The sequence below is a fragment of the Hevea brasiliensis genome, chromosome 18 (assembly GCF_030052815.1).
Source record: "Hevea brasiliensis isolate MT/VB/25A 57/8 chromosome 18, ASM3005281v1, whole genome shotgun sequence".
Lineage (NCBI taxonomy): Eukaryota > Viridiplantae > Streptophyta > Magnoliopsida > Malpighiales > Euphorbiaceae > Hevea > Hevea brasiliensis.
In genome coordinates, this window is record NC_079510.1 from 46,832,134 (window position 1) to 46,856,797 (window position 24,664).

Sequence of the window (24,664 nt, forward strand, 5' to 3'; positions counted from 1 at the left end):
GACACCCAACGGCATCTTCCATGTTCTCCTGCCACTACCTATCCTCTATTTGCTCGCAAATTACCCTTTTCATCCCTTGGTTCACTTAATTCATTCATGCAAATTAATCTCGCCTTCGATTCTATTTCCTTTTTTTTTTATTCTATTTCATGCAATTTATTATTATTATTATTATTATTATTATTATTATTATTATTATTATTATTATTATTATTTGCTTTTAGGAAGAGTTTTATTGCTGAATAAGAGGAAAAGATACAGGGAAAAGGAACAAGAGGAGAAAAGCCCAAAAAAAAAAAAAAAAAAAAACCCAAATCGAAACATCCACCTCAAAACAGCTTAATAATTTTTAACCCCCTAATATTATGTATTTAGTATGGTGCAAATAGTTAATCACATTGATTTAGAGGAGCTTTCTAATGCGATGCGCAATAATTTTAAGCCCTAATATTATTTATATACTATGGTGCAAATACTCAATCATTTTATAAATTATTTTGTAAGAAATAATTTGTCTATGAAAAGTATTTTTTTTAATAAAATAATTTATTTTATATATTATTTTGTGACTATTATATATCCCAAGGGAAAAATTAAAAGAATTTATAAACTAGACTCAACTATTAAAAATAATTTAAATCAGTTATTTTGAGTTAAATATTTAGAGTCAAATTCTAATTAATTGAATAAAATCATTTTTTTTTCTGTTGAAAAGGGACAAATTGCAATTAATCCTTTCTGAGTTTGACAACTGAGTACATGAGTCGCTAAAACGCAAAATCACAATACGAAGGAGAAAAGAAAATTAGGTATTGAAAAGTCACAGAAACACTTAATTAGGGTTAATTATTAGCTAGTGTATCTTTCCATTATAACATTATAGTTAATTAATTACTATGTCTAGTTTTACCAGCTCAGTCCAACTTTATTATTTCTCTGATGATGGAAAGATCTTGATGAATATGACATTGTAGTAAATGTGTTCAAATTAGATGGCTAATTAAACTGATTAACGTCCCTTAATGACATCAATTTCATCTTAATTTTATGTAATAAACTTAATGCAGTTTGAAAAAGCTAGCAAGCACAAATTTTCTAATTCTTGTTACTCAAAATTCTTTATCATCAACTTTCTTGGAAATTTCAATTTCTATGGTTGGGCCATTTTTCTTGTGTTCATGCGTGTTTCTTTCAATCCCCTCTGGCTTAGAAACACGGATCTTTTCAGAGCTTTCAATGAAATTTCAATCTCTATAGGTGATTTTCATACTTCCTTTCTTCCCCTATAATTGTAAGCATGGACCTTTTTGGAAACTATTGAATGCTCTTCTATTCATGGCTTCAGTCTAAAATAAAGCTTGCTTTTAAAATAGGGAGGCCCTGGTAATTATTTAGGTCAAAGTCTTTTCACAGTTCACACTATCAGAAAATCTTCTCCATATCAATTACAAGGACCACATTGAGAGCAACTAGTTATCATTATCATCATCATCTTATACATATGCATATATATTGCTCCAATTTCAGCACATACGTATGCCAAGGAAGTTGCTTTGTGATCATTAGCTTGCACTTTGAGTCTTGTAAATTGAGAAGCTTTGAATTATTATGTAACCTAAATCATGAACAAGAAATGAATTCTGAGCATTCATCTTGTGGTGAAGACAAGTAAATTCGATTGCTATTAGGTTGATAATCTAATAGTCGAGTGTCTGCTTTGTACGTAGTAGATGACAAACAATCCTATTCATTTTTAAGAATTTCTAAAAATTGGAAAAAAAAAAATATTAATGAATTTGATTGGAATCATTGCTCTAAATTTAGATGCACAATGTTTTCAACCTTATAATGATGCTTAATTTGGTTGCATTTCGCTAGAATAAACTCAACCATTTGAAAGTCCAAAACAACAGCTTCCTTGTGTTTAGCTAAATGAGGAAATTAGGTTCTTTGATTAATTACTTAGGGTTATCTCAGGTAATTATCAACTTACTTATCAAGTTAATATGCACTAAGAAGGTAAAACAAAATTTTCTTACGGGAGAATATTAATTGAAACTCATAGCTGATTGATCTCCCAGAAAATCTGAACGCAAGTACATATGATATTCTTTGTCTTTGGGACCACTTTGTATACATAAGGCCAACATTATTCATTTTCCTATTGGACCTTCTGAAAGCTGCTTGTCTTCAATGCAAGACCTAATGCAATAAATGCCATTATATAAGGTCGCAATCTAACCTTCCCATCACTTCATTTTTTTATCCCCTCCTCTAAACCCACTCATTTATTACTTTTCACCTTTCACTCTTATTTCTACTAACAAAAATTCTTCTTGAGTTCTTATCTTACATTGCATACTAACAAATTTTGAGATATATTTTGTGACTTGTTATTCATGAGTTTTATAAGGTTGGACTTGAATTTCTAATAATTTCATTTTTGGAAGCTAAGGATTTGAATTGAGAGATCAAACAATTTTTTTTTCTAGGTTTATAGATCTAATAATAGTTTTTTTTTTTCAACAAAATTGAAGAGACGGAATTAATTAATGACTACTGGACTGTATATGTATATATCATCTTTTTCTTTTTTAACTGAAGTTTAAATTTTATGTTCTTGTATAATTTTCACTACTTTTCGCAATGATTTTCTTAATTTTATTTGCCAACTAATTAGTTGGATTTTTATTAATGGGTATTTATTATTTTTTTTTTAATTCAATAAAAATACCATGATCTGGATATAACAAATAGACTACACAATGTGAGGTAATCATTTCTATTTATCATCATAAAAGTGAATAATCTTAGAATAGGTAAATGAAAAAATTCGAACTTAAAATCTTCATACTTCTTACATTTTAAAAGTGAAAGAATATCAAATAGACTTATTTTACAAATAAATGTAATGAATTCAGAAGAATTTTCGGTGTTTTATGTGAAACAACATCAAATAGACTTATTATATAAAAACATGCAATGAATTCAGAAGAATTTTCGGTGATTTATGTGGAAGGTAGTGTAGTTGATATAGTAATGCATTTTGTTTTTCCAACTATGCAGTTTTGAAGTCTACTGCAATTGATTGGTCCACAGGAGTGGCAGCATTCGATCGACAAGATTTGGTTCATGCTAACTACAAGTAATTATTACATGTAGACCAAGCCCAGATGGAATCATAGTAAAATTGATGTTTTCCTGCCCAATTGGCTAATATAATTCCTTATTACAATGCGGTAAATCAGAAATTCAATCATATACACATGAAGAAAAAAATAATAATATTCATATCATTTATATATTTTTCAAATAAAAAATCATCAAACTGTTGTAACTAATTTTCCATATATGAATCCATAATGTATTCTTTTCAAATTAATACAAAAAAAAATTTTTTTTCTTAATTCTCCATTTTTTTTTTTTTTTTGCATCCACTGATTTAATTTGCAGATTATGAGCAACAAAACAAAGAGAGAATCCAAAGTTTAATTGGGTGAATTGACTAAAGATTAAAGAACGTGAAGAAGTGTTTAAGCTTTCATTAATGCTTTTGTAGTTGATTAAAGCCCTTAACGGCAAGTTGGGTTTATGTCTATCAATAAAATACAACTATGCACTTGAGCTTCATATGAAACTCCCATTTTCACACAAACAAACGTTTCTGATCTTAGAGGAAGCGTGGTTCAAGAAGAGTTCTCTGGTTTTTTTTTTTTCTCCTAGGGTACTTGACCCTCGTTTTTCGCCGCAGTAGGCGATTTGCCCTTGCCCCTCCAGGCCCGGGGGGGGCCATTCCTCCTTCTACCCCGTTCATGGGTTCCCTCTCCACTCCAAGTAGTCTATAAATAGTGTTTTGGTTGGAGCATAGCCGGTGAAAAATGGAAGAGGGTTTCGCTGGAGCTCCAGTGTTCCCGATTTTCTTTGGTTCTTTGGTTTTGTGGCTTTGCATGTAGGATTGGTAGATCTGTCTTATGGGTGCGAACTTATTTGTTACATGTTAGGAGAAGATGGTAACTCAGGGTCCCTATTGACACCTTGTGTGTTTACTAACCCACATCTAAGAGCTCTGCTCTCTTCTCTTCTTGTATCATCGAAAACAAATCCAAAATACTACTGGAGCTTGGGAGTATTTTTTAGTCAAGTTTCTTTCCTGGCCTTCCAAGAAAGGGATCCTTTGTTTCCTTTGGTTCCAGTAGTTTGATGGTTGTGGTTTCCATGGTTGTGCTTTGTTTTGGTTGGGTTCTGGCTCTTTCTTGAAGTTCTGGGGTTCTAGTTCTGGGGGACCTCCTCTAAGGCTTTGTCAATCATAAATGGTCCTCTAGCAATGCTTCAATCGGCATTTTTTCCCGTTGGCATTAGCCTAATGGTTGCTCTGTTTCTCGCCTAAGTTTCCTCTAGCGTGTTTCTTGGTGGCGAGGCTTCTACTGGGTCAGAGGCTTCAAGTTTAGATTTGGGTCAGGGGTAGGGTTTTCCTTGTAATGGGTTTGGGCTAATTTTTTTTTTAGCTAGGTTTGTTCTGTTTTGGCCATGGACATTCTTATGTATGTAGGGCTCTGGCCTTTGTTGTTTAATGAAATGCATCACTAACTTTAGAAAAAAAAAAGTAGTAAATTATATGTTTTAGAGGCAGCTATACGCACTAGCTTCATGGTTTTGCAATAATAAGTAAACTTTACAACCTAAGCATATGCAACAAAAGTAAAAGCAAATAGATGAAACAAAATGACACAACATTGGCAGTTACAAGAATAACACTTTATTTTGATGCACAAATAGAGACCAATTAAAGTTTAAATTTTAGTCTAAATTAAGTATATGTGCACGTGTGACATGTCCCAAATCCGCATGTGTATGCTTCCATTTTTAATTAACGTTGCCAATAATCTAAGGTTAAAACTAGAATACAAACTTAAGCGTATTTCACAGGGATTTTCAAATTTTGAAAATAAACACTCTGATTATTGATTATTATGATGAGACTCACATGAATTCACTATTATCAATGGTCATAATAAAATCGTTATACATATAATGATTGAATTTTAAAAAATTTCTATATTTAATCAATAAAAGGCTGCAAGTGCCTAACCTTGGATATTCTACTTTGATCCAAAAATTCCAAATATGATACATAAATATGGTTTACGTATGAGCTTCTAATGAACATGATCATATACAAGTTGGGAACTCCTTTGTAATTACATTTTAGGTTGATGGGGAGGAGACTTTAATTTGATATGTTTTTTCTTAATTTTTTTGGTAGAATTTGTGCATTGCCTTGTCTCATCTGCCTTCCCTTTATGTCTACACAAAATAACAAGGCAGCAAATTTTCCTTGCACATTTGGAACTTTCTAAATTGGGAATTTCACTGATATGTTCTTTCTCTTTACATGGATGGAGCTGGATTCCACTATTTTAGATGGCCATATAATAATTCTTCATGGTTTTTTTTTTCTTGTAAATTTTTAGAACTCTAACTTGCTTGGATAGCAAATACGATGCAAGTAGCTTGTCACATATGGTGTGGACATGGACATAGAAGCAAGGAGTCTAACCTTCACTAACCCCTTTCTCTCCATCTCTTCCACCACTTGGATGCTAATGTGTAAGTGGGTTATTGAAACAAGTAATATTGAGATTTTCTTTAATTTTGTGGTTTTAAGTTCAAATCTCAATTAAAATACAATCAACTTTGTTCAAATTTTCACTAAATCTCAGGCAACCTTTATGTGATCAAAGTGAGAATTAGATAATAGTTGACTTTAACTTATCTTAACAGGAAAAGGTGTAACCAAATTGTGAGCATCTATTTATAGAAAGATTGAAGGTCCATTCATGGAGGAAATAAAAAAAATAAAGATCTACTTGCTTAAACTTTTTAGCTAATGTAGTGTTTCACTTATAATATAAGTTCAATCTTATATAAAATAAACTTAACGATAAATATTTATATCGAGATTAAGTAATACATAATTAATTAAGATTTACATATAATTGAAATATTGAATACGATGCAAATATTTAACCTAAAAGCTACCATTCTCATTCTTATATAAAGTTAAACTCATAAAAGTTACACTTTTTTGAAATTATCATTTCTATTAAAAAAATAAATATAAATTTGCCAATTCTAGAACATCTAAAAGTAATCAATTGAATTATTATTGTTATAAAAGAAACATTTATTTTAGATGAATTTGAGTAATAAATAGTCAATTTGACATTATTGTTGAAACTGCTGTTGAAAAAATTATTTTTTTAATATAATAATTAAAAAGTATTAAAAAATAATTTAAAATTAAATTTAATAAATTTTAATTATAAGAATAATAAAATAATAAAATAATTTTTTCTAAATTAATTTTTTTTAAAGTATCTAAAATAGTACTTTTATTCAGAAAAACAGTTTTAACTATTTAAACGCAATGCGAAACAAGCACAAAGTGTACCTTAACAAAAATCCCATAAGCAAGTACTAGTCCTACTTGAATAAGGGCCGCCTAGTGCTAACTTTTAAGGCAAATTCCTAGGCCTTGTTTGGTTGAGTATGAGTGAGAGAATTTCAAATTCCTAAAATGTAAAAAAAAAAAAATTATTTATTTGATCGAAAGAGTATTGACTTCCTAAAAAGTTAAATATTAAATTTTTTTTCAATTCCTAAGAAATAAGTTATTTACTCTAAACCAGATAACTTATTTCTAAGAAGTAAAGTTTCCAAAAAAGTGATTCATTTGAGCCAAACAAGATCCTAACAAAGGTCCTAATATTTCTGGCGTCCTACAGTTATGTATTTAACTCAAAATGCGTCAACGCTATTGCTATGTAGGCCCTGGCAATTACTGCTAAAACAAACCACCTCCTATCCTCCACATTTATCTTTTTTACCAGACCATGCCTGGCCCAAAACCATCAAATATCGGCTCTTCTTTTCTATCAAAGTTTCACTTTCTAGGCTTATAAGGTTTCTTCATTATCATTTGCAGTTTCTTATTTGATGTTCTACTTTGTTTTTAAGGTATTGAGAGCCTTTGATTTCTTCCTACTTATAGCACCTCACATATTATATTAGTAGGGTCCACATAAATACAATATCATTACCTTATTTATTATTATTTTTTTTATTACAGAGGAAAATAATATAATTTTTTAATTTTTATTTTATTTATAAAAAATAGAGTTTTCTGAGTATGATGGTTATAGTCTTTTAGGCCTAAAGTCTAGGGTCACCGATTAACTTCATCAATTTAACTCAACCCCATAGAAAGGGACCTAATACTGAACTCGAGGTGGCACTTTAAGAGAAGAATCATTGGATAACCCATTGCCTCCTCACATTGCACTCATAAGCAAAGACAAAACCAGAATGAAACAAAGTCATCTCACCAAATTAACCACCAAACCTCTTGATTTTAACGTATATGCAGCTGTCACTGCATTATGCCAGTTGCTACATCATAACTTTTTTATATACCATAAAGATATTAGAAGTTGTTTGGAAAAGGTTTCTTTCTTCTGCTAAAAGGATGCAATGTTTATTTTACACAAATGGTTTTAATTAAGTTCAATTTGTATTGTTTATCATTATATTGGATGGAATAATCCACATACAAGAAAATGTTCTCCCACATAATTCCACTATTTTGTTAGATATCAATGGTTTTTTTTTTTATTATTTTTTTTTATGCTTTATGGTCATCATGTAAATGCACATAAGATAAAAATGTTCATTGAGAAAATAAGATATGGTTAATGTGAGATATACCATGAATCGTCAAATCTCTAGAGCAATTCAGAGCTTGAATTGTCATTTTCCATCAAAATGTCGGCCAAAGCAAAGACTTGCCATTATTACTGCTTTTTGATAGCATGGAAAGAGCAGATTTCAGCTGTAGATTTCTCACTATGTTAGGCTAGTAGCCCATTGAGCAAATGCCTACCAATAATATTAATATAAACTCAAATCCCAGTAGAATTTCCAAAACTAAAAAGAAAAATCGAGCGAATTTCTTTCTTTTTCTCAACGAAAAAAAAAATAGTACAAACCATCACTCTGCTGAACCATGCCAGAAAGAACTTAGCAGACCTGACTGATAGAACAATACAGATTCTTATTACACGCATAATGTTATTGAAGATACACATCTCGTATGCAACATGATTCCTAACCCATAAATTAAATGGGAAAGTTAACGTACTTGGAAGAATTCACATTCGATAACAGGTGGAATTACACAGAAGAAAGCTATGATCTGAACTAAAGAAGAATCCTTTTTTACTACCATACAGGAAGGAACAATCTCTTCATGCAGATAAGCTAACTAGAAAAACTAATCCTTGCCTCATGCATTGTTGGTCGATCGTGAAGAACGACTGTGGCCACTCAAACTAAGATCTTTCTTCAACATGGCCTCCAGATTCTGAAAGCATTTTAATGGTCTGACCTGCACAAGTTACAATGCACAGAGAGAAAATAAATCATTTTAAAAGGGCCAAATAATATCCAAAGAATGAAAGTTTGAACAACGGAAGGTCCAAGTTATCATTTCAAGGAATTCATTCATCATTGAACCAGGAAACACAACTGAAGAAAAAACATGAATGAATGATGAGAATGGCCATCTGTTGACTCCAAAGAAATCAGTTCAAGACATTACGGATTGTTTCAATGCAAACAACAGATTGGGTTCATCACGTGAACAAATCCAAACACAGTTAGGATGATCAACATATCATCTCAGATATGGATGTGTGTGCATGCCAAGAAGATACTCAGAAGCAGGGAGAAAGAAAAGGTTCGAAGTTGAACATGAAAAATAGAATGACTCAGTTAAGTATAATGTCACTCACACACCCTCACACATTATAGAGAGAGAGAGAGAGAGAGAGAGAGAGAGAGAGAGAGAGAGACCTTCCAACGCCTCTTATGACCAACACTGTTATAAATAGACTCCAGTCTTGTTATTATTTGCCTGAAAGTTGGTCGCTTAGCTGGATTCTCATTCCAGCACTCCTGAATCAACCTGCGAACATAGACAAATTAAAGATTATACTTCTCTATAATTCCCAAAATCATTGTGAATTTGACAGATGAACCAAGAATCAATGAAATTGGGAAACTGCTAACCATTTAATTTTCTGACAAGAGACCAGTGACAAAAGCAAACAAGGTTTGTGATATTTGATAAACCGGATAGTGTATATTTTTGTGGTGGATTACTTTGATGAATGATACATTTACGGGTTTGAATTGTTTGCTTAGGGTTTGGTTTGATTCATGAAAATCATGAGTTAAACTATCCCTAATTTTAAGTCAGTTCAGTGCATGTGAGACCATCAAAATAATTTCAAGGGCTTAATTTCACCCATGGTCCTTGAATTTATCTCTAGTTTTAGCAGTCAATAAACTTCAAATTTTATCAATAAAAATAATTTTTAATTTAGTTTCAATGAGGTCACTATCGCTAAATTTTGGTAGAATTTTGTATATGATATGATGATAACAGAATGAATGCTTTTTCTATTTTTTCATTTAAATACTTTTGCAATTAAGAGTAGACTGAAGGACTTTCTCACTTGGTGCATAAAAAAAAGTTGGTTAACTTTATAACATTTCGGTAATAGTGACCTTAATGAAACAAAGGTCCCAGTTGAGTGATTTTATGATAAAAATTGAAGTTCAATAACCACATTGGAAGTAATTGATAAGTTCAATAACCATGAACAAGGCTAAGACAAACTGTAAAATTAAGATTAATCCATTTGATTTAACCAATATGGACTCAATTACTTTCCACCACAACCCTTTTGTTGCCAAAGCGACATTAACTGAAGATCCAATCTTAGGTGGTCAAAAGAGTAATTTCCATTTTTCCTTTGTTTCTTCACAAATGTTGAAAGCAATGGAAAAACTAAGTAGGTTCCTTTTCAATTGCTTTGGATACTAGTTGCTATTTATGTGCTTCCTTTCCTGATTAATTATAAAGCAGTTGAGAAAGGGAGAGGAATTGCAACATCCAAGGACCTGTCATATGCTAACTGCTCCCCTTGCTCTACAAGTAAAAAAGCTGTCGCTTAAAGTTATTTAGAGCGTCAATGCTATCAAGTGCACATAGAACACAAGCAGCTTTTACCATTTTCAAGTATCATTTCTGGATATTAAAAAAAAAAAGAAAATATAAAATCTCAAACAAAATAAACTACCAAGATAGGCAGAGGACATACTCTTTCAGTCCATGGGAATAGTGCTTTGTTGGAGCTCTAAATGGCGGGCGCTCTTTTGCAGCATATGATTTTGGAACTTCAGCTGCTTGCTTTGCAGAAAATGGCGGACAGCCTTCAATCAACTGATATAAAGTATGTTAAAAATACCACTCAACAGTCGTGGGATAAAAACTATGAATCCAAGTAGGTCTATAAAACCAAGTCAGGTTCCATCTAAATGCTTCTGAGTTATTCTTAGACACAAGACATTTTGCTATCCTATTTCAATAAAACTAAGCAAGCACACTTTTCATAAGAGGAGATGCATGTCCTAAGATGTACTTAGGGGTGAGCAAATTTTGGTTCAAACCGAAAAACCAAACCGAACCGAATCAATTCGGTTCAATCGATTCGGTTTTAAAATTCAATTGGTTGGTTTGGTTCGGTTCGGTTCGGTTTTATATTATAAAAATTTCAGTTATTTCGGTTCGGTTCGGTTTTAAAAAAAATCAGTTAAACCAAACCGAATAGTAATTTTATATATTCAAATCGAACCGAATCGATTTTTAAATTGATTTATTTTTATGGGGAATTTATGAATTATATTTAATTATATATATATATATATATATATATATAAATTGTTTAATTTCATTGATTAATGGTTATTAGGTTCAAACCAAAATCAAAATTAGACCAAATAACTTGAAAATCAAGTCTAAATTAAAAAATCAATCAAAAATCAAAACTGATCGGTTTGAACCGAACCGAACCGAAACAAATTGGTTCTGTTCGATTCAGTTTTTCATCCATTTCGGTTCGGTTTGATTTCTAAAATATATAATTCAATTTTCATAATTTAATTCGATTCGGTTCGGTTTGAACCAAATGCTCACCCCTAGATGTACTAGCCAACCATTTCAGAGTTATTCTTGGTATTGAAGAAGGAGAAACCATTACCTCTTGTAAAATTAAAGCAAAGGAAAAGACATCAACTTTGGTGTCATATTCTTCATTTCGGAAAACCTCTGGGGCCACATATCGACCTGTCAATGACAAACCAAAGAAATTAATTACAATATTTTATCACATTGCATATCAATCAACAGAAGCAAGGATAAACAGCAGGATACCACAAATATTGGAAAAAGACCTCAACTTAATGGCAATATGAGGACTATAATGATAAGGAGCACTCACAAGAAGCATCTTGACAAAGTAGAGGCTTGTCTTCTTTTACTGTAAGCAACTTACTAACTCCAAAATCTGCAACTTTGAGATGTCCAGAATCATCCCGCAATATATTTCTGTTATCTTGCTCGTAATCAACATAAAAGACAATTTCAGAAAATTGAGGAAGCCAATGATTTTTGACTGGAACTTAACTGTAGTCTTAGCATATGTATATATAAGCACAAATCAGATAAAACAAACAAAAAATGAACAAGGAAACTCACGAAGGCTCGAGATCACGGTGAATTATTGGTGGTTTGTTCTCATGTAAATAATTCAATCCCCTGCAAAAAACTCCAGACATATTAATGGTCTTTCAAGCTAGACTGGGTTTCAAGCAACTAATATAAGATAAAACATGTTCAGGTCCATGAACTGAAGAATGATCTCCTTTTTCTTGCAGATAGTGTTCTGAAAATATATGAACTACCATATAAGATCTTTCTTTTTCTTCAGCCAGAAGGAGACCTAATGGTGGGCCATAACATGGTATGGGGCCTATGGGCTATATAACTTGAGGTAAACGTCCCCTTTCATAACTCTCACCAAAAAGGTGAAAACTCTCACCATATTGCTAGATGGGGGACTCATGGGGGACTCAAATCTAAGACTCACCAACCTTTAAAGGATACAAGCAGACAACCAAGCTAAAACCAGATTGGCACAATATAAGATCTTTCAGGTACATGTTCATACCCATCAACTGAATCATGTATAAAGTAACTAATAATTTCTTGTAGGTTGAGTGTTGTACCATCTCTCAACCACTATAAAAGACACATTCAAGAATTTTAAACTTGAATATAGCATCCATTTTCCCTAACATTTGGCTGAAAGGCGAGATGTAATTCAAAGCCTAGTGCTTCTCACAGCATCATTAAATTAATAGAAATTTCCTACAAAATATCCAAGTTTCAAAAGGAAAAGGAGGAAAGAAAGGCAATTAAATTGTATTTTTGAAAAGTACTTAGAACTAACTAATACACAACTAGAAATAAAATACCCAATTTTGAAACAAATACAACTGAATACCTTGCGATATCAAGTGCAAACCTCACAGCTGTTCCTATTCTCAATGCTCCTTTTCTTTTCAAGAATGCACAAAGATCTCCCTGTAACATTAATAGAAAAACAAAGAGTTTTCAAATGCCGAAATTTACTCAGCAAGCATCAAGTAAATTTAAAAAAAAATGGTATTTTTATTCCAAAGATCCTCTCGGTACAAATGGCATGAAGAATAATGCAACAGGTACAGCTGACCCTATGATTTCAGGAAATTAGTTTCATCATTAACCATGCAAAAGAACAAATTGTGACAACAAATTTTCAAGCAGAAGCATATTGGTATCCTTTGTTACAAAGAAAACAGTGTAAGCCACTTTCTGTCAAATAGGATGTAGATATTTTCCGAAAGACAGACAGTTAATGCTTTTTATTATGTTTAAGAAAATCATATTCATCCAGGTTGGATAGGAAGTGCCTATGCTTTATGTTACATAATCTCTAAAGCTTCTAATTCAAACCAGACTAGAATTTATATTGGCACCCTTTGTTATAAAGAAAATCAGAGTAAGAAATCTTCTATCACACAGGACACGAATATTTTCAAAAAGATGGACAATTGATGCTTTTATTTAAATTTAAGAAATTGTATTCATCCAGGGAAAGACAATTGGACTTTATAGAACAACTCCTCAGGAGAACAGATCTATCATCATCAACTAATAAAAGTAACAGTGGGCGCCAGGGTTCAAATCTCACTAATGTATTCCCCCTCCCCCATACTAAAAAATAACGGTAAGAATGGAAAGACAAGAAATGATACCAACCCAAACCACATTAACAGGTATTGAAGTGATAACTAACCACAAACAGAAAGCACTATATGAGAACAGTTTAACAGTAGCAACATCATAGCTCCAACAAACAGTGATAGTGAAGCAAGGACAAAAAAAAAAAAAAAAAAAAAAAAAAACCTTGGGTAGATATTCTGTCACAATCATCATAGGACTACTTTGGGTAACAGCTCCCAGAAATTGGACCACATTTGGATGTCGTATCTTCTGAAGCAAAGCAAGCTCATCTCCGAATGCTTTCCTGAGAAGAAGTTAAAAACTTTAATTAAGAGCACAAAAGTACAAAAAGAAAATAATGAGAGTACAAAAATGCAGTCTATATATAACTCACACTTTCTCCTCATCAGAAATCACATCCTCCCCAAGCCTTTTAACAGCAACTTGAATTCCACGCCATGATGCTATACGAAAGGTTCCCTATAACGTTTATGCGTTTCACTTGAAATGAGACAAAATGCACCCAACATGACTAGAAAAGCCGAAGTAGCATATTCATCAAATTAAAGGAGGTTTCACAAGGAAAGATGTTAAAGTGTTAATAATATCCGCAGGGTTTCACATATCAGATAATATGGAATTCTAAAGCATTAAAACTTAAATTAGGACTCCCAGTTCTTAAAATGGGGGAGATAGATGCTTGATATGCCAGATTAACTGCTGCTGTCATCATCACAATCACTGCTGAACCATCACCAGCAGCAGAAGTACACCACCAACAACATTACCTCTGCCATAATCACCAATACCAAAACCAGATCCCTGTTGCTGCTAGTTAACTACTACCAAGTTCAAAGCCACTGCTTCCACCACCAATAGTAAGTTTAATAAAGAAAAAAAAAGGGGAAAGAAAGAAGCAGAAGAAAAAAGATCTCATAATTTAAGCCTTTAGAAGCCTCAACTTTAAGAGTCCTAAACTTATAAATTCATTCATTTGAACATCCCAGAAAAAGATCAGATATTAATTTGCCAAAACCCATTAACCTACAGTTGTAATCTGATCATACTAAAGAGTCCTGTGCACAATGGAAAACAAGAGAAGACATGAAAATTTTGAAGAAGAGAGAATACATCTTTTCTGTGGTTGAACACAACATATGTTTGCAAAACCATGATTTACTATTTACAAAACAGAGCCAGTGCAACTTAACCGTAGGAAGGATATTACCATGATATATCTGTTTTGTTACTTTTGCTAAATATGATTCATATTTAGCAAAACTATCAGAAATCTCGTATTCGTCTTAGTGATTTAACATTACATTTATTCTTGTCGAACTAGAACACTTGCCTTATAGGAATTAAATAGGATTAAATATAAAGAGGCACTAGCTCTGCCAAAAGAAAAACAGACGATAAATTACCTTAGTTATTTCTACACTGTTAGTAAAATCAAGCTCAGCAGGATTAATTTCATATTCTGGGACTTCACGGGCATGATTGACGTGCATGGGAGCCATCTGAGTAAATTAACAAAGGCATGGCATTGACAGTTAGACACATAGACACAGAAGGTCAGTATGTATACTGATGCATGAAATGTTAGAAACAAAATTCAAGACATACCGGACGCTTTGCACCATGTTTCTCCAAAAGTTTGATCACTTCATGGTTTTTATAGTATATAGCATCAGCGAGAGGCTGTTTAAGCAAATATGAGATTGTTATGAAAATGAATAAAGACTGCAATGTTTGCCAAGTAAAACAGATATCACTAAATGTGACATTATATGTTTGTGCATATTGTGCAGCAGAGGGCACCAGACACAGACTTCCTCAAAATATAATAGACACAAAATTCTTCAGAACATTGCTTCACTTTTTCCCTTCTTTTCAGAGTTCTAGAAACTACTATAAAAAAAAAAAAAATCCTCCTCCAAGAAATCCTAAAAGTACAAGTACCAACAATACAAGATGGTAGAAAATATTACTCAAAATGCCATCATCAAACTCAAATAACTCAATCCAGAACGATACTAAAATACTACCATAATGTATCGTGGAAGAAGCAAACTTTTAGGTTACGAGTTCTTACCGTGCTCCCCCATCGGTCTTTGGTGTCAACCTGGGCCCCGTTATCGAGCAACAGAGCAACCACGTCCGCATTGCCTTGGCAAGCAGCAACATGAAGCGCAGTCCGGTTATCGATGTCACGGAAATTAACATCAATGCCCGAATCCAAGAGTTCACGAATCCCATCCAAATTGCCCTCATTGGCCGAATACATTAGCCGCACACCAGGTTCGATCTCTTCCAATTCTTCCGGTTCTGTGCCTGAATCCTTCTGGTGGCTGTCTGGCGCTAAAGATGATTGCTTCCCAAGAGTGAACCTCACTGAGCTCTTCCCTTCCATTTCAAAAATCCACCAAAAGATTAAAAAAAAGAAAATTTTTTATTTCCAATTTCTTGTTTTTTCAGCCAAAATGATAAAAATCTTCGATCAGAATATACGATCGCAATCTAAAAAAACCAGAACCATGAACTCGTCCTTTTTCTTTCTTAAAAAAAAAAAAAGGAACTTTTTGGTCTTTGGATTCTTGATTTGCAAACGTCTCAAGAGAATCGAGAATATGCAGCAAAATGAGAAGCTTAAACCCTGTAAATGATTCAAACGAAATGTAATTAACGCCTAAAACCCCAAATTGATACTTGAAGGAGATTTTTTTTGGTTGGGCTAGAAACTCGTACGGTTATTTAGGAAAGACTTGTTTTTGCATTTGAAAGTTCAAAGCTGAAAACTTTAGAACTGAAAACACTGAATTCAGAATCAAGAAACCCTCAAATTTAATATCTAAACAGAGATTGATACAAGAAGAGAGAGAGAGAGAGAGATAAAGGAATTGAAACGAAAATTCCACGGGAAGGGGAGTGTGTTTCTGAAGTTTCAATTTTCATATTGGCTAACAGGTCATGGCATGGCAGACGTTGAAAATTTTTGGTTTCAGAATGTAGAAATCACAAGTTCCATACAAGCGCGTGCGGAAGGCCAGGACCCAGGACTCATTGGAGGTTGACTAACGTGCGCAGCAGCATTAAACAGCGGCACGCGAGGATTTTTTTTTCCTCTTCCTTCGGTTGTAAGAGAGATGGAAAAGCTGTAGTAAGCTTTTTTAACGATGCAGATCTTCCAGGATGGGTGATCTGTTAAGTGGGGTCCATGTCAGCAAGTAGAAGGTAAGGTGGAGAAGGAAAACGACGCCGATTTTTAATCTGTGTGGCAATTTATGCACCGAGGAGAAAATAGAAATTATGGTGTATCGAGAACTAAATATGGTTTATTATGAGAAATTGACTTTGCATGAGATTAGCAGCAGGCCCCCAGCTTAGTCATTATTTATTGAGGTAAGACTAGTAAACGCAGGCTATTTCAATCATGATGGATGGAAAATTTTAACTCACGTTTTTCGGTATAATAATGCCAGCTAGATTTGAGAGTTTACAGCCACCTTTCCCTCAATGTCCTTATCCACTTGCATGTCAGAGAGGAACGGCTAGGGAAACCAAATTGGATGAGCACATCAAGAATGTGTCAATTGTAGCAAGGTTAATGAACCCTTCGCTCATTTTTGATTTGGTCAATGTTGGCATCCATTTTCTTCAATGTTGATTTGTCCATGTCTGTTGTCAATGATGGGATCATAATATAAGTATAATTACATTTCACAACAATCCATCTCTAACTGCACAGTCCGGCTCTAAACAAGTCCGGAAGGGCGCCCTAACTCCATCCAACACTGATTCGGTGAAAACCACCATATTGGCAGTGGCAGGGCACTCAGAACTGAATCCCTCCCCATGTCCGGCAAGGAAAGTCACTGGCGCTCTTTGGCTCATTGCAGGGAACATCCAAGACTGATCTTGTTAAAATCATCAAACTGGCATTGGCAGGGGACTCGAGAACTTGGAACAGAACCCCAACCCATGTACCACAAAGGACATCACCGCGCTTGTAACATATCTAGGTTTAGATGGTACTTAGGGTCACAACACTGCAACCACAGAAACATAAGGTTGTACTTCACCAGAAGCTGCCTATGGCAAACCACATTCTAAAGTCTAAACAGAGAATTCCTTTATGTGAATTTAATTACAAACCTCTGCAAGTGCATATGGTTGTATTTTAAGGTTGTACTTCACCAGAAGCTGCCTATGGCAAACCACATTCTAAAGTCTAAACAGAGAATTCCTTTATGTGAATTTAATTACAAACCTCTGCAAGTGCATATGGTTGTATTTTTTGCAATAATAACACTAACAATTACTGGTATACCGTCGAACATAAAATACGGATTGAGCATTGCAAATTAAAATCATTAAAATAGAAGGGGAACTAGTTGGGACTGAGGGTACATTCTGTAATCTTCTCCCACGACTTCAAGGAATTGTCCTCAGTGTCTGTTTTCCACAGTGCAAGGCGGCTTATCCGGAAGCTCAGGCCATTGATGCTCTCGTCAAGAATATTGGCCTTTTCTTGAGCCTTTTTCTTATCATCAGCTGTTAGATCTCCATATAGGAGACTAAGATGAGGCATGTAGGCTGCAATATTATACAAGATATGCATTACGAAAACTTGGAGAATTCCAGACATATTAAAATGAAACTAATTGGTTCAAGTTAACCGCAACAAGTCAAAAATTCAAAATGGAAACCAAATTTTAATTATCAACGAGGGATCATAGTTCCCAGCAATTGGGACCAACTTCTGCATAAATTTTATAAATTAAAGGAGCAACTTTACCAACTACAGTTCTCCAAATACTAAGCAAACTCAATATGACAGGATCTCTACAAATGTTCATGGCACTCTAGTAAATGAGCTAAAAACAGAGTTCTGAGTTTAGAGTATTTATATTCCTTCTATTACAGCAGCTGTGTAATTGCTGTCAAATTGTAAACAAAAATCAAGAGTCAACCAACAGACAAGAAAAAGGTTGCCCATTTAAAATATCCCAACAGTTTCACCATTACTGCATTTCAAGAAACATGATTTATTATGGCCTTCATATCTTTAACCCATGCTCCTTACTTAACGAATAAGTTTTAAATTATAAGCACTCTCTCCAATTTAAGCATGCAGAGGCTCAATCTATTGAATATATTGAAGGATTTTAGAATTACAGAGCAATTCACAGCTAAATCCTAAATGCCAATTAGTACTTTTTTTTGTCTACAACTTACAAGCCCTTTACCGAGCTTGGAAGAATTACTCAACATACTCCATAGCTTCACAATTATCAAGAAACTTCACAGATCACTGCATATTCTTACATAATTGTCTTCATACAGAATAGTGTTTTAACATCAAAGCTTGAAAATTTAGGCCTATTGTCAATAATTAACAAAGATGCTATTCGAAAAATCAATGAATATATGCTCAATCTCAGAAACGCCCAAGCATATCCCCTCTAGTGAGTGAATAATTGTCATGGATGAAGACACAAATATTTTTGAGCAGAAGAAAAAGAAAAAGAAAAAGACAAAATATTTGAAACAGAGAGAAGACAAACTTACGAGCAGAACTCTTGTACCCAAAATGCCCAGTACAGTGTGCACTAGCTCCCACGACCTGAAATAACACGAAATCCACTCCAATTTAACATATGGGTATTCAAACTTTTTCATCGAAAGACCAATTTTTTTCAAAAACTGCAAGAATCTAATGGAAACCCATTAAAGCTACACGAATTCTTTTTCAAGAAGATGACCTCGGACGCTGGATGGATGAGCAAATAAACGCACTGATAAAAGAAAGTCCCAGTGGCCACTCGATCGACCGTGGCAGTATAAGCCTTAAGCCCATCACAAGCAGATCGAAACTTCTCCAAAGCATCATGCTCCGTTAAACTAATGGCCCCCACAACAGTTACATGGGGCTCGAACTGGGGACCACCGAACTCCGATCTCAGACCGTCCATTAATTTCTTGAGCCTCTCCGCAACGTCATCCGGTGGAACCGCCCACAACGAATAAACGTGCTTTTGGGCAAGTTGAACCTCAGTTGTTGCCGGTACGGTTCCCGTTCCCTCGGGGATTTCCATGAGAATAGAGCAGAGGAAGAGAGAGAAACCTAGGAGTCCCAGAAAGGCCAAGAATTTAATGAAACTGATGGACAGAAACATTCATGGAGATGGGAAAAGAAATCATGGGAGGAAATAAAGACTCCATTGTTTGGTGAAGAGTTAAAATATTCAAAACAAAGGGGGTGGGATTTTTTTAATGAAGTTTTTGGAGATGGGATGCAATTATGGAGTTGAAGATGATGGGTTACAGATAAGAGATCGAGTGTTCTTGAGGATCAATCGAGAAGATCGCATATGGCACATGCAAAGGCATATGCTGGACTGCTTACTGTTAAGATAGGGAATTTACTAAAGTGTGAGTGAGGCGCACATGATCCTGTCGTTGGATAAACTTTGTAATATAATCATAGTATAATTATTTGAAAAAAAAAATCATATTATAATTATTAATTTGAAAATTTTATATTAATAATTAAAAATAGAATATATCTATTATATATAATAATTGAATCTCCTGTTGGCCGTAATTATTTAGCATCAAGTGATTACGCCAGAAATCTCAATATTCATTCCTGTCATTGGAATGGAAAATGAATAACTATTAATTTGTCTATGATTTATTTTTAAATTCAATAGAGGCTTAATGACTAAATTTTATAGTAAAAAAATAAAAAAAAAATAAAGAAAAAAATAAAAAAAGTAAAGAAAAAAATTATTTTCCTTTATTTATTTAGATATTACAAATAAAAATAAAAGAGAAAAAAGTATTTTATCCTTATCATTTGCAATTAAAATTTATAATTACAGTTATAAATATAGTTTTATTCATTTTCACTCATTTTTCTCTGAATGAGAGAGAAAATTATTCGTGGATCTTACATTATATTTTTCAACTTTTTTTTTATCATAATTTTTTCTATATTTTTCACCATTTCAAATATATTGTAAGAGCACTACCTATGCTTTTAGCATTGTTATTGAAAAAATTATTTTTTAAATATACTAGTTAAAAGTATTAAAAAATAATTAAAAAATTAAATTTAATAAATTTTAATTATAAAAAAATTAAAATAATAAAATTATTTTTTTAAATTATTTTTTTAATAATATTTAAAATAGTACTTTTATTTCAGCATTTAAAATTTAATAACAAAGAAGCTGTATTTATAATTTCTGTTTACCAGACGAGCTATATCAGGGAGAAGGTGCCATCAATTTTATTTCAGTCTTCTCAATGTCAATGGCAAAACCTATCCCATGCTGCTTCCAGTAGTCAGCCTGAGGATTTATCCAGCCTGGCTCTGCAATTTCAACCATCGATTGCTTTGTAGCCCTTTTTTCAACTAGCTCCTGGGACACCATGCCCATGTTCACATCTTGAGGAGACATCATCAGTGCAGGTGCACCCAATGGAAGCATATCACCTGCAACAACGATTTTTCCTTTTTTTCAGAAAAAAAAAAAGAAGATACTCCCAACTATTTCAATAGAAGTGCTTACCTCTATCAATCTGCCATGTGCACCAAAACTTTCCGTAGGTCTTGGCCAAATTTTCGAGTTCTGGTTTCACCAACATTTCTGGAAACTTGGGATGAACTAAGAGGCCTGATTTGACCTGCACCATGCATCCCATTTTTTAAAAAGGTAGCTTATTTTTAACTTAGCAACCCATCAACAAGAAGAAGAAGGAGGAGGTTGAACCTCATAAGCATGGTAGTACCAGAGTTTCTGCTCTTCAGGTGGCAAGCTTTCAAATGCCTTATCTGACACTATATATTCCACTCCTGCATATGGGCTGAGGGGGATGAAACACAAAACATAACCACAGTACTATACTTAAAGAAAACAAAGTGAAAAATTAAGATACCTATAAGACGGCCATTAGAGTCATCAGTATAATAAACAGCACACTGAAGGAAATCCTGGTTGATCCTAGCGACATAGTGGTGGGTCTCTATCTGGCGAGACATGTCATGGCTATATGTAGCGAAGGTGCAAACATGCTGGCTCATCTGCTTTATTGGCTTCAAAGACTGCAATATCTGTGCGCCCTTGTCCAGAATGTGCTGCTCTATCGACATTGGCTTCGCTGGCGGGATCGACTGATTCCCGCCATGGATAGGTGTTGGGGCCGGTGATTTGTAGCTGGAAGCCATCAAAATTGTGCAAATTTGTGGTATGGATTTGTATGACATGCGGTGGTGTGGTCCTTAAAAAAGGCAAGACAGAAGGAAGGAGAGGCGTGGAGGGTTCGTGGGCAGAGCACGTTGGCATGCACGGTAGGGTGCCTTGGCTGTGACCGGTGAAGTTCATAGACAGATGGGCTAGCAATAGCATCAGAATTTTCAAGGCTTAGGTTGAGCTACATAGTTAGTCAGACCACATTAAAATTAATTTTTATTACTAATTAGAGCTAATTTAATTAATTTTTATCAGACGAGATGATCTATAAAAATTTACTTCATCTATATTTATATATCTTCTTTTCTTTTTAGAATTGATTAGAAATTTTATACTCTAGAATTCGACTTTCTCACAATTTTCAAATGAGCTCTTTTAAGATCAGTCATTATTTCTCGTTCTATAACGTATTAATTATTGTAGATGTGTTGAACCTCCATGGAATTAAAAAAAACTACAGAAATATATAATTTCTTTTAATTTTAAACAAAATACATGCTTAATTGAGTGGCTAGTTACAATTGAGGTAATTCTTAGCCCTCACTGTTCTCACCTGAACCCACATGCGCAGAGTTCTGAGGCCTGTACTTGTACCTCTTAGCAACAATTAAATAACTACAGAAATTGATCAAGCTCAAAGCAGATAACAACCAGTAAAAGAGATTCAAATGATTCCGGTTAATATTATTGCCTGCCAACCAGCCTCCACTATTAGTACTTCCCTCGGTTGCAATGTTCACTATCTTAACCAACATGGTGCTGAAAAAATATCCAAGTGCCATGGAACTCCAAAGAAAGCAAGTAGAGATAGACTTAATCCCTTTTGGTGCCTGTGAGTAGAAAAATTCAAGAAGCCCAACGTAGGTGAACATGTCTGCAATGCCAAAAATGAGATATTGAATTGACAACCAGAAGGTACTAATGGGCAATGGCTGCATCACAGGGATTGCATCTAACATGTTGTGGTCTCTGGCCACTTTTTTTCGTTTCCCTTCCATAATTGCTGCGGCTGCCATGGATAAAGAAGAGAGGATTAGGCCAACCCCTATACGTTGAAGGTGAGTTATGCCTGTGGGATGTCCTGTGATCTTACGTGCAAATGGTACGAATATGCGATCGTACAATGGGATTAAGACGATCATGAAAATAAATGGAATGATTGGTAATGAAGCTGGTGGAATGTCAAAAGACTTGGTGATGCCAGTGTCCATGGATAGACCTTGTTGGATGGAGAAGGTTTGGAGCTGAGCTAGGCAAAGAGTCATAATAATGGTGCAACAGAAGACTGGTAGCATTCCAAGAATGGTTTTTGAATTTTCTACTTGGGTGACCCTGCAGAGTTTCCAGGGACTTGGAGCTTCTGCTCTCCCATCCTTCCCTGTAGATGTTGTTTGGATTATGGCTGCTTTGTCAAGGAACCTGAACGCAAAATAGATATTCACTTTTCAGATAAATATGCTTCTACTTCTTTGCCCACTGATCAAATATATTCAGTAGTGAACAATTATATTTGACCTGAAAGTATCTGTGTGAGGTTGAAATTCTGCTTCTAAAGCAGCTTCCTTGTCGTTGTCAATCTCATGGAGTTCTGAAGAGTCCTCAGGAAGTTGAAGTTTTCGATTAAGGATGGCTGCAACATACACCTGCAAGAAAATTAAGCCAGGAAATATTGTTCATTTATTTAAACTATAGCTTCCTCAGAGCTCAAAATTGCAGAAAGTCTGCATTGCGGTACTACCCATTGATGGCTGATAATTAGCAATTGGTGCAAACCTGTATAATTTCAGTGATGGCACTAGATCCTTGGACGACTTGTATACGATACATTGGCAATCCAGCGAAAAATAAGACCAATGCCAAGAATAAAACAAGAGCACTGATTCCAAAGCCCCAATCCCATCCTCTCTTGTCTTGAACCCACACGAGAAGTGTTATGCTAATTGCAGCACCAATGCACACTGAAAGCAAGAGAAAGTTGAAGAAGCTGGACATTTGCCTGGCCTCTTTCGGGTCTTTTTCATCGAATTGATCAGCGCCATGCGATGGCAAAGCAGCTTTGAACCCTGAAGTTCCAAGAGCAAGCAAGTAGAGAGCTACAAAGAGAAGCAAAGCATTGCTACCTCCAATTTTCTCGCAGTGAGAATTTTGCTCGAAGACATTACATAGGGGTGGTTTGAGCTTGGGAAAATGAGCTTGAATTGCTAGCAGAACTAGTCCCTGGATGATAACATTTTCTTTTAATTAATAATTTTTCTATTTGTTTATTCCATTTAGTTAGTGTCAAAATTTTGCTTTTCACTGTTGATTCTTTGATAATGAATTAATTAGTAACATGTTTACCATGAACTCAATGCATCCTGAAATCATAACAGCCTTCCATCTGCCAATATAAGTGTCCGCAAAAAAAGCCACCAGAATAGAGAGGATGTAGCTAGCTCCCATTAAGTTGGTCAGCTGATTGGCTGCATCTGCTATTTCAAAGTGCATTACTCCATTGAAGTATGTTACCAAGTTCACTGCAAGTGCAACAGTTGCCATCTGTTCGAAACAAAACGTGCCTGCAAACCAAACCAATCCAAACCAAATTCTCAGTTTCTCACTTACTTAGGTGATTAGTTTTCTAAAGAAATTTAAAATTCTATTAGATAGTAAAAACTCATAGTTAACAAAGCCTAGATACATGCCAAGTATGAGGAAAGAAGTCTTCATTCCTCCATGCTTATACTTTGTAGCTTGTCTTCCCTTCCAATCCAATTTTCCATCAGAAAGCTCAAGTTTCTCCTGCATACCAATAATAACAATAATAATGATAATAAGTAATGAGAAAAAAAATGCACATGAAGCAAAGTTGCAAGATACATGATATCAAAGAGCCAATTACCATGGCTGGATACACGGGTGCTTTCTCTGTTTGCTCTGGTTGCCTTTTACACGAGTAGCAATGGAGAATAGATTGGTATATAACCCAATAGGTAGAACCATATTCATCAGTAGATATGTGTACAATATATAGAAGGTATTAAATTGCATATGTTACCTAAAAAGTGGTTTTTGACCACTTCTTGGGAACTACAGTGACAGCCTCTACTTGTTTGATTGTGACTCCATTTTCTTTTGATTATTGCCGACTGATACAAATCTAGATACTGAAGACAATGTCAAAATGACTATAATG

General features: G+C 34.3%; 4 protein-coding genes across 4 annotated transcripts; all 4 read right to left on the reverse strand.

Annotated features, from left to right (window-relative positions):
• Positions 1-8,090: 8,090 nt before the first annotated feature.
• Positions 8,091-16,430, reverse strand: LOC110661137 (integrin-linked protein kinase 1). The gene is made up of 13 exons (XM_021819702.2): positions 16,259-16,430; positions 15,324-15,634; positions 14,855-14,929; positions 14,653-14,748; positions 13,623-13,708; positions 13,412-13,532; positions 12,468-12,547; positions 11,660-11,719; positions 11,403-11,509; positions 11,163-11,248; positions 10,224-10,345; positions 8,911-9,022; positions 8,091-8,443 (listed from the first exon to the last, which is right to left on the reverse strand). The coding sequence occupies exons 1-13, from the start codon at positions 16,290-16,292 to the stop codon at positions 8,342-8,344; spliced, it is 1,392 nt and encodes a 463-aa protein (XP_021675394.2). The 5' UTR covers positions 16,293-16,430; the 3' UTR covers positions 8,091-8,341.
• Positions 16,431-17,450: 1,020 nt separating this feature from the next.
• On the reverse strand, positions 17,451-19,684 carry LOC110661138 (cyclic phosphodiesterase). Its single transcript, XM_021819703.2, has 3 exons — positions 18,994-19,684; positions 18,800-18,854; positions 17,451-17,824 (listed from the first exon to the last, which is right to left on the reverse strand). Exons 1-3 carry the CDS (start codon positions 19,405-19,407, stop codon positions 17,619-17,621), a joined length of 675 nt encoding a protein of 224 aa, XP_021675395.2. The 5' UTR covers positions 19,408-19,684; the 3' UTR covers positions 17,451-17,618.
• An 814-nt stretch (positions 19,685-20,498) lies between these two features.
• On the reverse strand, positions 20,499-21,545 carry LOC110661091 (oil body-associated protein 2A-like). The gene is made up of 4 exons (XM_021819619.2): positions 21,176-21,545; positions 21,010-21,092; positions 20,809-20,923; positions 20,499-20,732 (listed from the first exon to the last, which is right to left on the reverse strand). The coding sequence occupies exons 1-4, from the start codon at positions 21,501-21,503 to the stop codon at positions 20,503-20,505; spliced, it is 756 nt and encodes a 251-aa protein (XP_021675311.2). The 5' UTR covers positions 21,504-21,545; the 3' UTR covers positions 20,499-20,502.
• Positions 21,546-22,005: 460 nt separating this feature from the next.
• Positions 22,006-24,276, reverse strand: LOC110661150 (protein NRT1/ PTR FAMILY 4.5-like). The gene is made up of 5 exons (XM_058141004.1): positions 24,174-24,276; positions 23,830-24,047; positions 23,263-23,706; positions 23,005-23,132; positions 22,006-22,908 (listed from the first exon to the last, which is right to left on the reverse strand). Exons 1-5 carry the CDS (start codon positions 24,274-24,276, stop codon positions 22,023-22,025), a joined length of 1,779 nt encoding a protein of 592 aa, XP_057996987.1. The 3' UTR covers positions 22,006-22,022.
• Between the last annotated feature and the right edge of the window lie 388 nt (positions 24,277-24,664).

Coding starts and splice junctions, on each gene's coding strand:
- LOC110661137 (XM_021819702.2), bottom strand. CDS start 16,292: ATGAGTCCTGGGTCCTGGCCTTCCGCACGCGCTT. Junction 14,930..15,323: donor AAGACCGATGGGGGAGCACG/GTAAGAACTCGT, acceptor TTGCTTAAACAG/CCTCTCGCTGATGCTATATA. Junction 8,444..8,910: donor GTCATAAGAGGCGTTGGAAG/GTCTCTCTCTCT, acceptor TAACTTGTGCAG/GTCAGACCATTAAAATGCTT.
- LOC110661138 (XM_021819703.2), bottom strand. CDS start 19,407: ATGTTTCTGTCCATCAGTTTCATTAAATTCTTGGCCTTTCTGGGACTC. Junction 18,855..18,993: donor TCATCCATCCAGCGTCCGAG/GTCATCTTCTTG, acceptor GTGTTATTTCAG/GTCGTGGGAGCTAGTGCACA. Junction 17,825..18,799: donor TGGGTACAAGAGTTCTGCTC/GTAAGTTTGTCT, acceptor ATAATATTGCAG/CCTACATGCCTCATCTTAGT.
- LOC110661091 (XM_021819619.2), bottom strand. CDS start 21,503: ATGTCATACAAATCCATACCACAAATTTGCACAATTTTGATGGCTTCC. Junction 21,093..21,175: donor CTCTAATGGCCGTCTTATAG/GTATCTTAATTT, acceptor GCCCATATGCAG/GAGTGGAATATATAGTGTCA. Junction 20,924..21,009: donor GGTACTACCATGCTTATGAG/GTTCAACCTCCT, acceptor TGCATGGTGCAG/GTCAAATCAGGCCTCTTAGT.
- LOC110661150 (XM_058141004.1), bottom strand. CDS start 24,276: ATGCAGGAGAAACTTGAGCTTTCTGATGGAAAATTGGATTGGAAGGGA. Junction 24,048..24,173: donor GACTTCTTTCCTCATACTTG/GCATGTATCTAG, acceptor TTTGGTTTGCAG/GCACGTTTTGTTTCGAACAG. Junction 23,707..23,829: donor CAGGATGCATTGAGTTCATG/GTAAACATGTTA, acceptor GTTATCATCCAG/GGACTAGTTCTGCTAGCAAT.